Source organism: Salmo salar, chromosome 27, assembly GCF_965601325.2.
Source record: "Salmo salar chromosome 27, fSalSal1, whole genome shotgun sequence".
NCBI lineage: Eukaryota > Metazoa > Chordata > Actinopteri > Salmoniformes > Salmonidae > Salmo > Salmo salar.
In genome coordinates, this window is record NC_138317.1 from 11,617,304 (window position 1) to 11,634,925 (window position 17,622).

At 45.5% G+C, this 17,622-nt stretch overlaps 1 protein-coding gene and 1 non-coding gene across 4 annotated transcripts in view; one reads left to right on the plus strand and one right to left on the minus strand.

The window, feature by feature from the left end:
- The window catches only part of LOC106588412 (poliovirus receptor), an 82,496-nt gene that overhangs the window by 28,275 nt on the left and 36,599 nt on the right, over positions 1-17,622 (minus strand). The window contains exon 7 of one of the 3 annotated variants that reach the window (XM_014177359.3): positions 6,901-12,509. The exons of the other annotated variants lie outside the window; for them this stretch is intronic. Coding sequence (XP_014032834.1) covers positions 11,956-12,509 — 554 coding nt within the window. The 3' untranslated portion in view covers positions 6,901-11,955. Of the gene's footprint in view, positions 1-6,900; positions 12,510-17,622 lie in introns of those variants that run through there. 3 annotated transcript variants of the gene reach the window in all.
- Positions 17,380-17,455, plus strand: trnaa-ugc (transfer RNA alanine (anticodon UGC)). Its single transcript has one exon. It is a non-coding gene; the product is annotated as a tRNA-Ala (tRNA).

Sequence of the window (17,622 nt, forward strand, 5' to 3'; positions counted from 1 at the left end):
TTGATGGGTAAATATTTGAGGAATGAAAAGGCTTCTCTCCCACTCTCCTTCTTGCTCTCTCTCAGATGGAAAGGTAAAGGATAAACAAACCAAGCTGTTTGGGTTCAAACTAATCCTCAAATTCTCTAGAAGCTGATATTGATTTTCAACAAACAAATGCAAAGGCATTCCCACAAAAAGGATAAAACAGGCATTCCCACAAAAAGGATAAAACAGGCATTCCCACAAAAAGGATAAAACAGGCATTCCCACAAAAAGGATAAAACAGGCATTCCCACAAAAATGATAAAACAGGCATTCCCACAAAAATGATAAAACAGGCATTCCCACAGAAATGATAAAACAGGCATTCCCACAAAAAGGATAAAACAGGCATTCCCACAAAAAGGATAAAACAGGCATTCCCACAAAAATGATAAAACAGGCATTCCCACAAAAATGATAAAACAGGCATTCCCACAGAAATGATAAAACAGGCATTCCCACAAAAAGGATAAAACAGGCATTCCCACAAAAAGGATAAAACAGGCATTCCCACAGAAATGATAAAACAGGCATTCCCACAAAAAGGATAAAACAGGCATTCCCACATACTGTAGAAACATTCTGTTCGGTACAACAGAGTAAATCCAATGAGACAAACACACACTATACGCACGCACGCAATCATCCAGCCACACGCACGCACGCAATCATCCAGCCACACGCACGCACGCAATCATCCAGCCACACGCACGCACGCAATCATCCAGCCACACGCACGCACGCAATCATCCAGCCACACACACCCACCCAATCATCCAGCCACACACACACACACCCACCCAATCATCCAGCCACACATACACACCCACCCAATCATCCAGCCACACACACACACCCACCCAATCATCCAGCCACACACACACACCACACACACCCAATCATCCAGCCACACACACACACACCCAATCATCCAGCCACACACACACACACCCAATCATCCAGCCACACACACACCCAATCATCCAGCCACACACACACCCAATCATCCAGCCACACACACACACACACACACACACACCCAATCATCCAGCCACACACACACCCCCAATCATCCAGCCACACACACACCCCCACAATCATCCAGCCACACACACACCCCCCCAATCATCCAGCCACACACACACCCCCCCAATCATCCAGCCACACACACCCCCCTAATCATCCAGCCACACACACCCCCCCAATCATCCAGCCACACACCCAATCATCCAGCCACACCCCCCCAATCATCCAGCCACACACACACCCCCCCAATCATCCAGCCACACACACACCCCCCCAATCATCCAGCCACACACACCCAATCATCCAGCCACACACACACACACCCAATCATCCAGCCACACCCCCCCAATCATCCAGCCACACCCCCCCAATCATCCAGCCACACCCCCCCAATCATCCAGCCACACACCCCCAATCATCCAGCCACACCCCCCCAATCATCCAGCCACACACCCAATCATCCAGCCACACACCCAATCATCCAGCCACACACCCAATCATCCAGCCACACACACACACACACACACACACACACACACACCAATCATCCAGCCACACACACACACACCCAATCATCCAGCCAGACACGCAAACACATCTACACACAGATCTACACACATCAATCACCCATCCCACTCCACACACACTCCCACCATTCATCTCATCTTTGATTCCCTCTGCAAAGATGATGATTAGAAGAAAACACAACCCCGGGATATCAGCCCAGAACGTACAGAAGTGCGTCATTTTCCCCTCTCTTTCTTCTCTTTGGTTAGGATCTAGAGGAAGTAGCGCAACTCTAGAGTGGGAGCTGCCTGTTGGGAATCGTGCTGGCGGGGGAAAGCGCTGGATTAAACATTGAATGATCTGCAGAATGCCCGGAGCCACGCACATAACACACACAATCACGCGCACACCCTCCACTTCACATTAAAATCATTTCCGTTTCGCAGAACTATTTTTAGGCGCTAGAATACCCACTTCCTCCTTCCCAACACTCATAAAGCATCAGTAGAATACTGGAGAACCAGAAGCCCTGTTGAATAGCTCTCCTAAGAACGAGTGATCAATCTTCTCCATTACCGACCCTTCTTAGAACGCCAATTAACCGTGGCTGGATCTACGGGACGCCATGGAAACACGGTTATTGTTTACTTAAGTGGAGGGAATAGAGCGCTATGCTACTAAGCGGTAGGAAGCCTAGTGGCTACAGCGCAGGGCCAGTAACCAGTGCCTCTGGGGTGTCATACTAAACTCTGTAGATAACAAAAATATCTTGGTGAATAAATAATTCAAGCTAATTGGGGGACAGAATATATGTTGAACGGTACACTAAAGATCGTGTTCTGGATGGGGGTGAGAAAGCATCACGGCTGTGGATTTAAAGGGGAACTCCGTAGCTCAAACAATAACTAAGCAGGCACCCCACCACTGTTTTGGTAAACAGCTGAGGGATGGGGTTGGATAAGTATAACCACTTGTTTACAAATTACACAAGCTTCTAAACTATATATACAAACGTATGTGGACAAAGCTTCAAATTATTGGAGTCGGCCATTTCAGCGACACCCGTTGCTGACAGGTGTATAAAAATCGAGCACACATCCATGCAATCTCCATAGACAAACATTGGCAGTAGAATGGCCTTACTCAACGTGGCACCGTCATAGGACACCACCTTTCCAACAGGTCAGTTCGTCCAGTTTTTGCCCTGCTAGACCTGCCCTGGGCAACTGTAAGTGCTGTTATTGTGAAGTGGAAACATCTAGGAGCAACAACGGCTCAACCGCAAAATGGTAGGCCACACAATCTCACAGAACCGCCGAGAGATAAAGCGTGTAAAAATCGTCTGTCCTCGGTTGCAACATTCACTACAGAGTTCCAAACTGTCTCTGAAAGCAACATCAGCATAAGAACTGTTCATACGGAGCTTCATGGAATTGGTTTCCGTGGCCGAGCAGCCGCACACAAGCATAAGATCACCATGCGCGATGCCAAGCCAATGCCAAGGCTCGCCGCCATTCGACTCTGGAGCAGTGGAAACGCGTTATCTGGAGTGATGAATCACGCTTTACCATCTGGCAGTCCGACGGACAAATCTGGGTTTGGCGGATGCCAGGAGAACACTACCTGCCCGAATGCATAGTGCCAACTGTAGTTTGGTGGAGGAGGAATAATGGTCTGGGGCTGTTTTTCATGGTTCGGGCTAGACCCCTTAGTTCCAATGAAGGGAAATCTTAATGCTACAGCATACAATGACATTCTAGACGATGCTGTGCTTCCAACTTTGTGGCAAAAGTTTGGGGAAGGCCCTTTCCTATTTCAGCATTACAATGCCCCTGTGCACAAAGTGAGGTCCATACAGAAAAGAACTTGACTGGCCTGCACAGAGCCCTGACCTCAACCCCATTGAACACCTTTGGGATGAACTGGAGCGCCGACTGTGAGCCAGGCCTAATCGCCCAACATCAGTGCCCGACCTCACTAATGCTCGTGGCTGAATGGAAGCAAGTTCCTGCAGCAAGGTTCCAACATTAAGTGGAAAGCCTTCCCAGAAGAATGGAGGCTGTTATAACAGTAAAGGGGGGACCAACTTCATATTATTGCCCATGACTTTGGAATGAGATGTTCAACGAGCAGCTGTCCACATACTTTTGGTCATGTAGTGTATTTTGGGTTACGACAGTTGATCTAAACTCATGAGGCATGTATAAGTTATATTCTTCAAGAATCACTGGGGGGTATATATATATATATCATTAATTTAATAAGTCAAAAATGGATGCAGCAATCACAGACTGACCCTTTAAAAAATATAATTGACATTTTAAATGAAAGATGTTCTTGATGGGGAGAAAAGTATATAAAATGATAGTGGATTTAAAGGCCTCTAGACAGTATGGCTGAGAGCAGTGGGGCAGGACTGAGCACGCCTATCACTTTGCAGCCTACATAAAAACGGTTCGAGAACTGGTGGACTCTGACCATCATTTCGCAGGGAACGATGGGGACCAGAGAAGCGATGGTGCAGTGGTGTTTCAGGGGTGTCAGTCTTATCTTCACAAGCCAGAGAGAGAAGAGAAAGAGAGAGAGAGCAGCCGTCTGGTATCTCTCCCTCTGCTTTTGTCACCGCCGTGCAGAGAGCCAAACCGAAGATGACATGTCCGGTCTCACGTTCAACCTCCTCTCCTTGCCTCAGTGTCACTTCCCTGGTACTACATTTTGAACCTTGTCATTGCAGTTAGCGAGCCGGCGCTATCCATTACCCACTGTCCTGGGATCAGTTAGGATTAGTTACATTAACCCGCATAACATCACATACCAACTGGTGGCCACTTTATGGGTGGTAGGTAGATGCTGATTCTAGATCAGCTGGAAACACATTGACTCCTGTTGCTACCTTAGCCTCATCAAAAGCTGCTGTAGCGAGGCGCGCTCGCCGAGTTCTCCCTCGCGTTCACACGTACGACGGCAACACCCGCGAGTGTGAAAAGGCACAGCTGACTAAGTCACGAGGCTTTTCTTAAGAAACCTGCGGTCTAATAAATAACAGTGAGTGACATGTGATCTTCACACATTGCTGTAGGTTTTCCCTGGCAGCCGCTGCACATCGACTCGGTACTGGTACTCCCTGTATAGGGCGGCAGGTAGCCTAGTGGTTAAGAGCGTTGGGCGAGTAACCAAGAGGTCGCTGGTTCAAACCCCCAAGCTGACTAGGTGACTGAGCAAGGCACTTAACCCTACTTGCTACTTACTGGAAGTCGCTTTGGAAATATGCAAATAACCACGTTATTTTTTACTCGTTATTGCTATCCGTTATTCACTGTGTATTTATTCCTCACTATTTACATGTCATTTCCACCTTTAACTCTACATTGTTGGTAAAGGACTCATAAATAAGCATTGTACTGTTAGTCTACACCGGTGGTTTACAAAGCGTGCGACAAATAACATTTGATTTGAGCTCGCAGGTGCTGTGACAACTGACAGCAATGAGAAACTGAGAGAACATTCAGGAGGTGGTGAACTGGACAGGATTTGCTCCCTGGCTGACGATCTGTCCATCCCACTGAGAGACTGGCCTGGAGAAAAGACGCTGTAGGCCATTTATCTGTCAATCTGTGTCAATCCATTCAGCCCGAGTGGTGCGGGAAAGGTGAGAGAGGGGTGTCAGGCCCCAGGGCGGTCCACATAGGGCTCAATGGAAGACCCCCTGCGGCTGTCCACAGTTCTGCCGGTCTATTAATACTGGACAGCCAGAGCCATTAGTGGCTTTGTCAATATACTGTGGGCAGGGCAAGCAGCCGGCAGGCCCGAACAGTAGGCTATCAGGCGTTTCTGCTAGCCCTGCCCGGACACCCTCTGGTTAAGATCACAAGCCCCAAGGTAAATAACGAGCTACTAGGTCATGTGGGCGAGACACTTATTGACGAGTCGAGGAAAATCCTTTCAAGCATTCCGGCATTCAGCATTCCAGTGCAATTTTATGGGCTACCTAGTACAAACAATGACATTCCACAAATAATACTATGGAAGAATGTGTTAGGCAGTTTATTTAACATTTCAGTTTTATTTATAATCTCTCTCATTTAAAAAAAAAAATAATAATTCTAATTTGGCATGGAACTTTGACATGCCTGGAAATGCAGACAGGCCCGTCTTCCATTCGTACGTGGAGATAAAGGAACGTTTTAAATAAAGAAAACGGCAGCATAGACGGCGGCCTAACAAAATTCAGAACAATTCACATTCTCTCACATAGGTCTCGTGAGGAAAATAGTTCCAACAGTCACTGTTAAAAAAAAAAAAGAGGAACTAATAGAATATGCACAAAAATAAAATGGAGTGTCATCTAATGACATGATTTCGCATTGAGGCAGAAAAACGACATCCCATTACTATGACATGTGGGTCTACTCCAGTCGTTAATGTGCCCTGCTACATTATTTAACATTCTGCCTGTATGCCCCGCCAAAAACAATTGGTATCCTTCCAGTTTGACAATTGACAACCAAAGACTGTAGATTGTCTGAGGTACAGTAATTGTTTGTCGCTTGTCACAATCCCACCTTTCAAAGCCGTTACTAAGATTTACATGCCAGCAGACTTGAGGTAGATTGACTTTTGTAAAATATGACTAAAAAAACTAATCTTTAAAAAAAAGGTTCTTTTTTTTCAGTACCGTTCCCTGAACTAAAACTAAGCCATTCGTGTCACAATCACCTGCATTAGGTCAACAAGGATAAAAGGCCTGAATGAAGAGGGATTGACAGAGTGCTGCAGAGAGGCGTAGTCAAGGCAACAGACGAGGACCTAAAGTGGACTCAGGAGGACGATAAATGTCTCGACTGCAGTCAAGAATTTGGCGGGGCAATGTAGTACGACAGGTTTGGCTGAATAAGCCACCTTATTTAAGTCCGTACATTTTTTTTGGGGGGGGGGATCTGCAGTCAACATACATCATCCAGCCCACATGTTGTGAACAAAACACTCACCAAACCATGAATGCATCTACTTTAAAGATACTGACGACAACGAGCAGTATTCTTTGCATGACAGTTCCTCTTCGCTTATTACATCTCATTGTTTCACATCAATAACCCTCTAGTTTCTCTAGCACTTTGGGTAACTACACTTGTCTAGATAGGGTTGCTGTCGAAGCATGTGATAAACGTAACCGAACAGACAGTTCTCCGTGTAATAATGAGAATAATTTCAGTTTTATTATTAAGCTCGACCTAATAACCGCAAGGGCCGAAGCAAAAACATTGTCGATATACATGTCACAATCAAATTCACAGACGGATCACTACGCCGGCTGAACGTCACACATAACAGCCTCAAATCATATTTAGAAATCCATCATACTTTAATAAACACCAGAATACAAAAATTAATGTTGACAGGACGAACCGGAACGAAAAGGTTCCAAATGAAAAACACCCACACAGTCAAGATGGTGATACAGAAGACATTGTTATATTCTTAGCAGCTTGTAGAGTGAGAGACACAAACATCTTGGAATATAGGAGCATTTTAATATTATTCATATTCTCCAGGTCACCGTCCTGTCAATATTGTACACAACAACAAAAAAATAAAAAACACTGTATAATTTACCAGAAAACATGAATACCTTGTTATACCAGCAGCTGGGCAGAACAGATGCACTAACGTAACCACATCAATTAGTAATGCATGTTGCAAGTATGTTGGATTTATTTATACTTTGTACACAAGGGACACGGGGAATAACGCATGTGGCGAAACTGTGAATTTAAGGCTTTGTTTGGTTGTCTTGAGATTAGAGTCGGATGAGAATTGTAGGATGTCGTGACCCATTTATGCTTTTTAAAACCACCGCCACCATCACCGCCTTTAGACAGGGCGGGTAATTGCATGCCAGAAACAGCGCTTTTTATTCTGACATGGTCCTTAGAAGCTGTAGCGCCACTTCCCACAGAGTGAAATTGGTGCTTGTTTACTTCTAAAAACAGCGAATCAAAGGTTTTAAACCTCTGTAGAGAAAGAGATTGCCTCTCTGTTCATCTTAATAACAAGATGGAGAGTGATGGAGTCACAGGAGCCCAACGAGGAACAATCACCCCCCCCCCCCGCTAATGGGAGGCATCAAACTCAAAGTGTGTGTCGGGTCAGGGAAATAGTGTGTGTGAGAGAGAATTCTATGAGTGAAACAGATCTGCATGGGTGTGTGATTATATGCTCTCTTGTGAGAGTTAATCCGTGGAAGGGAGCGAGAGACTGTGTGGAAAAGATGGTCAGAGCAGATTGGAGATCAAGGCCCTCGATAATATACACCTCTACATACCATGCCTTGACACACATTATAATTACATTAAGGTCATTTGTAGTCATTGGTTATTTTCCAACCATTTCCCATGAGAGTAGTGTGTGATACTTACCATTACCCACACTGCACTTATAAATATCATCTCTTAAGGGAGTATTGAAGATAAACACACCTACTTCATTAAATGGATATCTTACATCAAGATATACACAACCAACACCTCACATAAGAACACTTATTTTTCTTAATTCGAAAAAAATGGATATCCATTCGCACAAAACATCATAAGGAAAACAGTTCATTTGAACACAGTGGTGATGATCTGATAATGCGATAGGAATCTGTGATTAGAGGTCGACCGATTAATCGGCATGGCCGATTTCAAGTTTTCATAACAAAATCGGTAATCGGCCTTTTTTGACGCCGATTATGGCCGATTACATTGCAATCCACAAGGAGACTGCGTGGCAGGCTGACTACCTGTACATGAGTGCAGCGTCAAAAGGACCTTGTGGCTGCAAGGAGCAAAGGTAAGTTGCTAGCTAGCATTAAACTTATCTTATAAAAAAACAATCAATCAATCTTCACATAATCTCTAGTTAACTACACATGGTTGATGATATTACTAGGTTAACTAGCTTGTCCTGCGTTGCATATAATCAATGCGGTGCCTGTTCATTTATTATCGTATCACAGCCTACTTCAATTTCACCAAACGGGCGATGATTTAACAAATGCGCATTCACGAAAAATGTACCTAACCATAAACATCAATGCCTTTCTTAAAATCAATACACAGAAGTATATATTTTTTAAACCTGCATATTTAGTTAATAGAAATTCATGTTAGCAGGCAATATTAACTAGGGAAATTGTGTCACTTCTCTTGCGTTCAGTGCAAGCAGAGTCAGGGTATGTGCAGCAGTTTGGGCCGCCTGGCTCGTTGCGAACTGTAAACTAATTTGCCAGAATTTTACATAATTATGACATAACATTGAAGGTTGTGCAATGTAACAGAAATATTTAGACTTAGGGTTGCCACCTGTTCGATAAAATACGGAACGGTTCCATATTTACTGAAAGATTAAAGTTTCTCTCTCGAAATGATAGTTTCCAGATTTGACCATATTAATGACCAAAGGCTCGTATTTCTGTGTTTATTATATATATATATAATTAAGTGTATGATTTAATATTTGATAGAGCAGTCTGACTGAACGGTGGTAGGCAGCAGCAGGCTCGTAAGCGTTCCTTCAAACAGCACTTTACTGCGTTTGCCAGCAGCTCTTAGCAATGCTTGACACACAGCGCCGTTTATGACTTCAAGCCTATCAACTCCCGAAGATTAGGCTGGCAATACTAAAGTGCCTATAAGAACATCCAATTGTCAAAGGTATACGAAATACAAATGGTATAGAGAAATAGTCGACGCATCATAATTCCTATAATAACTACAACCTAAAACTTCTTAACTGGGAATATTGAACCATCAGCTTTCATATGTTCTCAGCAAGGAACTTAAACATTAGCTTTTTTTACATGGAACATATTGCACTTCTACTTTCTTCTACAACACTGTGTTTTTGCATTATGCAACCAAATTGAACATGTTTCATTATTTATTTGAGACTAAACAGATTTTATTAAGTAAAAATAAAAGTGCTCATTGTTCATTCAGTATTGATGTAATTGTCATTATTAAATATATTTAAAAAAAAAAGATGAATAAAAAAATATATATATAAAAAAAGAAAATAAAAATTTGAAAAAAAATAAAATAAACGTCTGATTAATCGGTATTGGCTTTTTTTTGGTCCTCCAATAAATCGGTATCGCCGTTCAAAAATCATAATCAGTCGACCTCTATCTGTGATAAGAAAAAGCAAAGGAAGGGGAGTGGGTCACAATATTTACAGAGCAACGGCCCGGACACCAATACCCAATCAAGTTTCCATCTGGCACAGGAGACCACGCCAAAGGCCCTTTGAGCCAGTCCGGCTTCATTCCGGCTCCGCCAGTGTAATATTCATGTCCATGCGGGTCCCCGTGCTAAGCAGTTTCCTATCACCGTCCCACAACCCCTTCATCAGTGAGGTTACTGTGCATGAAATGACTGATGAATGACTCAGAGATAGGCTTAGCCATCCATATGTATGACATTATGCAAAACAACTCCTGCATAACATTGGGCTATTGCGCGGTGAATCAGCATGTGGGATATACACAACTCGAATCTGTACAATCACACTACACACACACACACACTAGTCAGCACACACACTCGGCCGCTACTTTAAAGTGAACGGCGCCAATCCGACAGAGGAACATACTGCGGGTGGGGTTAGCCTTAACCTCGTACCAAGTCTGGCAGCGAGTCAAATTCGGTCAACTCAGCCAGAAGTAATGGGCCTCGCACATGGTCAGAAATATCCCCGCACACAGTCACAGGCGTATTTTGTGTGTTACTGCCCCCTTAGCAGGCCCGGCAGAGATTTGTCCATTAACATACAGCAAAAACAACTCAACTAAGCATTTCGCTCTGCAAAAATAATGATAATACTGAATTTTGAAGTAGATGATCGATCGTTGACGGTCGACAACAAGGCAGACGGTCGACCTCCTAACTCCTACTGTGTTCGGGAGCGAAACTTCGCTATTTCAGCCGTATGTGCGGCTTGTCTTATTAATGCTTGGGCTTAACTGCATTAAAAAAATAAGAAGAAGAATCGCAAAAGCACTCAATACCAGCCGGAAATCAACCTCTCTCGCTCTATACCTCTACATAAGATAATGCGCAACACTTGTATGCTTCTTCTACTCCTGAATTAAACAAGTGGGCTAGGAACAGCTTGTTCTGGTAAAAACAAAAAAAACAAACAAGGGAAATATTCCGCCTCCGGTCCCTCGAGGATCAGCGGCGAAACATTTCTTAACCATTAAATAGACGGCACATTTATTGACTTGCCGGGGAAATGGAGTACGCTTCCTTTTTTTAATTGGTCAAACTGACAGGCCGAGCAGGAGTTTCAGTTAGAGCTGGGTGTGCATGCCGGTCTGTCTTACACTATCGCTAGGCAGACTAGACGTGGCTCCGATCATTCCAGGAGCTGGTTGGTCCCTCAGCGTGGAAGGCTAGTACAGCCTGGCACGGGGCCCAATGCCCTGTGATGGTTCCAGCTGACGCGCTGCCCTTCACTTAGCAGTGACGTTCCACCAACATGAACAGCCAACAGACAGTTGGAAAAACAAAAACAGATGTGGTCGCACCATTTCTCTCATCCAAACCCCAGCTCCAGCTCAGTCTACCATGTCGCTGGCCTCCCATATATAAAATAAAATAAATGGGGGGGAAAAAACTAAAAGGAGGAAGGAAATGGAAATTGGAAACTAAGTTGGTGGGACTAACTCTGCCTGAGTCATTATGAGTCATTAACACCAAAATGTGATTCAACAAGGCCTGAAGGCCCAAACATCTTGATAATACAAAAGACCATTTACGTAACACTGTGCTATGGAACGCCTGTGATGATGCACATTAAGACAACAAGTTGCAGCTTTGTTCCTTGTCCTCCACACCGCGGTCCGCTGGAGGACGTCTTCAAGCAGTAGCCGTGGTTATAGAACGAGCGTGACCGTCTATGAACACATCTAAAAGTTTTACCATGACGGCGACATTGAACGGTGCGTTTCCTTACCAAGAAAAAGTCTTAGTGTTTACAGTCCTGTGGATTAGTTGGCTACTGACGCAGTCACGTGGTCATTCTTCACGTTTCACTTGCTAAGCTGAAATGGAGCAGTAAGCAGCATTGAAGATGAGTTACATTGTTACAATTTATTTTGGTAGACTGACTGACTTAACGAGATGTCTAGTCACTGACCAGCGCACTCAAGTTATCATTCTGCTTGTTCATCAGTTACAGTTCAGTTTCAACGCCTTGTTTTGTTTCTGTAGTGATATTCTTTTGTAAAATGACCATAAGCGTAGCATGTCTATTTAGTATGCAGGGGGAGGGGTGGTTGTTGGCGGTATCGTTCCAGACAGGTGGTTGGTGGTGGACTCTCCCTCCTGGACCCTGTTGGGTGACCGCCCCTCTCTAGACGTAGATGGCAGTCCGGGAGATGACCGACCCGTCCCGCTGTGACTCCATGTCGTCGTCCAGGTACATGCTGACCCCTCCCATCTCCTCGTTGTGCCGGTGGATGTGATAGGCTGGCGCCATGCCCACGCTGAAGCTGTCGTAGCGCTCCTCTTCCTCCTCCAGGCTGTCGTCGAGGGCGTCAAATTTCCTGCGCTCCGCCTCGTCCATCTCGCTGCTCAGCAGGATGTCGTGGGCGGTGGGAGTGGAGCCTGGCGGGCCGTGGAAGTCGTTGGCATTCTCCGCCAGCGCTCCGGGGTCGCTCTCGCGGTACGTATAGATGGGCCCGTTGATGTTGGCCCCCGTGCCTTCGTTCTTGTTGCCAGCTCCGGCGAAGAGGCGGGCTTTGTTCCCGTAGGCGCCAGGCTCCCCATTGCCGGGGTAACCGCGCCGTTGCCGGCGACTGCGGGTCACCAGGACAGCAATCAGCGAGCTGACCAGCAGCAGGGCCAGCAGGCTGCCGATGATAGCCCCCGCCACCACACCCGCGTTGGACGGGTCCACTATGGCCTCTGAAAAGGGGGGAGGAGAGGAGCAAAAGGTAGAGGGAGAGACAAAAAAAAAATGGGGGGGAGGAAAGAGGGGGTTGGTCGGTTTTTAAACGGGCCTCTTTCCATACGAGTAGTGTTGTTGTTCTGGTGCTCTCCTGGTGAGATGCTGTCAGTGAGGTGGTGGTGTCTCGATCAGTGTTGTAGGGATTTGACTGGGATTGATTCCTCCCCTTTAGTTGCAGTTATTTGTTGTTTTTTTTGCAGCCCCCCGTTGCCCATTTCTACGGTCTTAGTACGGTTGGTGTGAGCCAAGTTTGAGCCGGTCCACTCTTGTTTCGGTAGAGAAACAAAAATGAGGAACACATTTTGTGACCCACGATGGGACGAATCACGGGTCTGAGATTTTGACCGAGGCGCGTACATCGGGCACAACAACGCAGAGATGAGAGACAGGGAAAGAGACAGGAAAAGGGAAGTGAAAGGGCACTATAGAAGTGGTAATGACTAGCACACTGTGGTCATGCATGATGGAATTGAAAAATGGAACACGTCGACATACTGCTCTGCCCCCCCCCCCCCCCCCCCCCAAAAATCGGTCAGTTAGTTTAACCCCGGGCTATGAGCGCTCCCCCACTGTAAACCAAAAACCAGTCCAATGGAGGAACTAAACTCAGAGCCACACGAGGTTATAAGAGGCAGAAACCCGCCTGCAGTTTGATCCATTCCAAAAACCAGACCCCATACAGGGCAGCTTGGAATGTCCTGCCAAGACAGAGGGCCAGGGAGATGCAAGGCCCTGATGTCTAGGGAGGTGAAAACATCAAAGCCACAGCACAGGGAGAAACAGGACAGGGGTAGTTGGGAGTCAGGACTAAATCAACCAGAAAGGGGTAATAAAAGTCAAAAATGATCACAGCGAGCTTATATCACTGTCACTCATAGAGATTAGGGGGAAGGAGCACAACAGCCGACCTGAACCATCTTTTCCAGTGAATCACAACTTAGCGAACAGGAAGAGATTGTCAGAACAGGAAAAAGGCAGGGAAAATAACATGGATCTGGAATGGATGTTGAAGATAATGAGTACGATTTCAGGTTCTTGCTGTACAGTACAGGTAAAGTACCCATATGTATAGAACTGTAAATATCCAATAATATTTATAAGGTTGACGTACTCAAGGCACTTAACGTGTTGAGAGGGAATGTAAGGAGTTGGGCTGCCAGTGCGAACTCTGTCAGTGGGGGTAAGAGCACCTTCTCAACCTCTGCATGCACGTTCACCTCAAATCTTCCGTCCCGTCTCCCCCTCCCCTGAAAATCTCCAGTGTTTCCATGACAATCTCAATCATTTCAATTTCAAGTAGTCTAGTCTGAAGCGACCGAGGCCTTTCTTCAAATCACCCTAAATCCCTCCTTCTCTTTCCGTTTTGGATGCAGACAAAAACGATCACACACACACACACGTCTTTTTTTACTCAGTTCTCTACAGACCATTTAATCCCCCTCTCTCTCTCCTGAGACGCGGAAGTTTCTAAACAATTTATTTCGGAGAACGCCGGGCAGATGTGCTTAAACTAACACACAGAGCTCTCCCTCACACACACACACACACACACACACAGCTCTCCCACACAACACACACACACACACACACACACAACTTAACTGCGGTGCTCGCTCATCCCCCTAGAGGTGAGAAACGCTAGGAGGCATCCCTCACCTCGGTGACATCCCCACCCTTAAGTCACTCTGCTTCCTCATTCACCACCGCCTTCTTCCCAGCTGCAGTCTCTATGCAGCAGTAATACCATATTCACACAGTCGGCAAGCACTCTTAAGTGGCCTTGCTGGCTGCTGTGAGGATGTGTCGACAGCACACAACAAGGCGGGGGTGGACTAGCGTAGCGCCGAGGGCGCCCCTCCCCGTCTGACACACCACCACAACAACGTAGGCTAGGAGTTAATGAAAAGAAACGACTGCATTGCATGATCGTAAAATAAAAATACATCCCGGAAAGCAGATGGGTGAATCTGGATCGGGTATTGATTTTCAGTGTCGGTGTCTGGCGGTATGTGGCTAGATGTAAACAGACCGCATTTCATAGCTGCAAAAGGATAAACATCTTGTTAATGGCTATACTCTGCATACTGGATAACAGAAACTTTGAGAGGTCACTCAACAAATATTATTGGGTTACCGTCTAAACACGTCTGATGGTTTAGCTTACGACACATTATTTACACGCCAACGCTACAGTACACGAGGCACACAATAGACACATTTGTTAGCGCCCGCTTGTCTTAAGACTCAATAGATTGGTAACACAAATTTCTATTCTTAGATAAAGGACTCGGATTCTCAATCAGTTCTGCGACTACTGTACCAAGACTGCATTATACACAGACACATGTATTTCGAGACCAATTTTAAAAGTTGGACAAATCCTGCTGCGATGATTGAATCCAGACCTTGGCTGTTGATAGAGATCAACAAACCGACACACGGTGAATAGCAATGCTGCAATCTACCTCAAAATGAGTTATTCTGTGTTTCCATGAGTCATTCATGAGGGGAAGCTGAAGGGACAGAGAACAGGAAAGAGAGAGAGAAGTGTGTGGTTCCAGCTTCATTCTTCCAGAACAGAGCGAGGAGGCCCAAAAGCTAGGGTAGACGGGGGAAAAGCAATCCTAGTACTAGTCCTGAAGGATTCAGGGCACTCGGTCTTGCATTGACTACCCATTGATTAATGATGGGGGATTATTGAGCCAGATAGTGATCTGATGTGCCATAGAGCTAACCCTCTGGCTAATTGAAAGGTAGCTTCATGACCCTGGAGGATTACAGAGCTATGCTCCTGCCTGAGGCTATGCAGATAGTGCAGCCTGTTTCTGCTGGGTCAGGCCAGAGGGCAGTTGCATTTACAAGCCTGAGAAAATGAGGGAAATGACAAAGCGCCAGGCACAAAATGGCAGGGTGCGAGCGGTTAATGCAACGGCAAAGCGTTCGGGCTTAGACTTTATCATTCAAATTGAAATGCAGCCGCTCACAGGCAAGGCAATCATTGCCCTTTGCTTGGGTCTGTTAGATGCCTGGCAGTGGAATGACAAATCAGGCATATCATTCCGTCGCTCTTTGACGTCAAACGGCTAAGGCAGAGCGGGATTGGAATTGGGGGGGGGGGGGTCTCCTGAGAAAGTATGGCTCCTACTGCAGGTAGGATTGGTGGAGAACCTGACCACCAGAATAAAATTGAAAATGTGGCCCAAGTTCAGTGAAGGAGGCACAAGGTGGTTGCTGACATTTGAATGAAAGTCAAACAAATTCTTCCTGACTAGTAAGTAATGAACCACCCATTTCTATCAGAAATATTTAGGAGATAGAGTGCATTCAGAAAGTATTCAGACCCCTTGACCTTTTCCACATTTTCATACATTACAGCCTTATACTAAAATGGATTAAATTAAATGTTTTTTCATCATCAATCTACACAGAATATCCCATAATGACAAACAGCTTTTTAGAAACGTTGGCAAATTTATAAATAAATAAAAAACAGAAATACCTTATTTACACAAATATTCAGAACCGTTGCTATGAGACTCGAAATTGAGCTCAGGTGCATCCTGTCTCCATTGATCATCCTTGAGATGTTTGTACAACTTGATTAGAGTCCACCTGTGGTAAATTCAACTGATTGGACATGATTTGGACAGGCACACACATCTATATAAAAAGGTCCCACAGTGGACAGTGCATGTCAAAGCAAAAACCAAGCCATGAGGTTGAAGGAATTGTCCGTAGACCTCCGAGACAGGATTGTGTTGAGCCACAGATCTGGGGAAGGGTATCACAAAATTTCTGCAGCATTGAAGGTTCCCAAGGACACAGCGTCCTCCATCATTCTTAAATGGAAGAAGTTTGGTATCACCAAAACTCTTCCTAGAGCTGGCTGCCTGGCCAAACTGAGAAAATCGGGGGAAAAGAGCTTTTGTCAGGGAGGTTACCAAGAACTCGATGGACTCTGACAGAGTTTCAGAGTTCCTCTGTGGAGATGGGAGAACCTTCCAGAAAGACAACCACCCCTGCAGCACTCTACCAATTAGGCCTTCATGGTAGAGTGGCCAGACGGAAGCCACTCCTCAGTAAAAGGCACATGACAGCCCGCTTGGTGTTTGAAAAAGGCACCTAAAGACACCGACCATGAGAAACAAGTTTCTCTGGTCTGATGAAACCAAGATTGAACTCTTTGGCCTGAATGCCTAGCGTCCCATCTGGAGAAAACCTGGCACCATCCCTACGGTGAAGCATGATGGAAGCATCATGCTGTGGGGATGTTTTTCAGCGGCAGGGACTGGGAGACTTGTCAGGATCGAGGGAAAGATGAACGGAGCAAAGTACAGAGAGATCCTTGATGAAAACCTGCTCCAGAGCGCTCAGGACCTCAGACTGCGGTGAAGGTTCACGGCCCAACTGGACAATGACCCTAAGTACACAGTCAAGACAATGCAGGAAGTGGAGGAAGTCTCTGAATGTCCCTGAGTGGCCTTGAACCCGATCGAACATCTCTGGAAAGACATGAAAATAGCTGTGTAGCGACGCTCCCCATCCAACCTGACAGAGGTTGAGAAGATCTGCAGAGAAGAACGGGAGAAACTCCCCAAATACAGGGTTTAAATTGACCAACCTTGGACATCAGCACTCCACCAGACTGGGTTAGCATGCAGAGCTTAAAGGGATAGTATGAAATTTTGGCAACTAAGCCTTTTTTTCTACTTACTCAGAGTCATATGAACTGAATGAGCATGTTCTGGTAGACTTCTAGTTATTGCGCTAATGCTAATTAGAGACATAAAAATGGCATCCATGCGTTCATCTGACTCTGGGTAGGTAGGCTCCCTGTGGCTCAGTTGGTAGAGCATGGTGTTTGCAACGCCAGGGTTGTGGGTTCGATTCCCACGGGGGGCCAGTACACAAAAAAAAGTATGTATGAAAATGTATGCATTCACTACTGTAAGTCGCTCTGGATAAGAGCGTCTGCTAAATGACTAAAATGTAAAAAATGTAGAAAAAGGTATTTTCCTCAAAATCTCACGCTGTCCTTTTAAGCTCTGCAAGCTAACCCAGTCTGGTGGT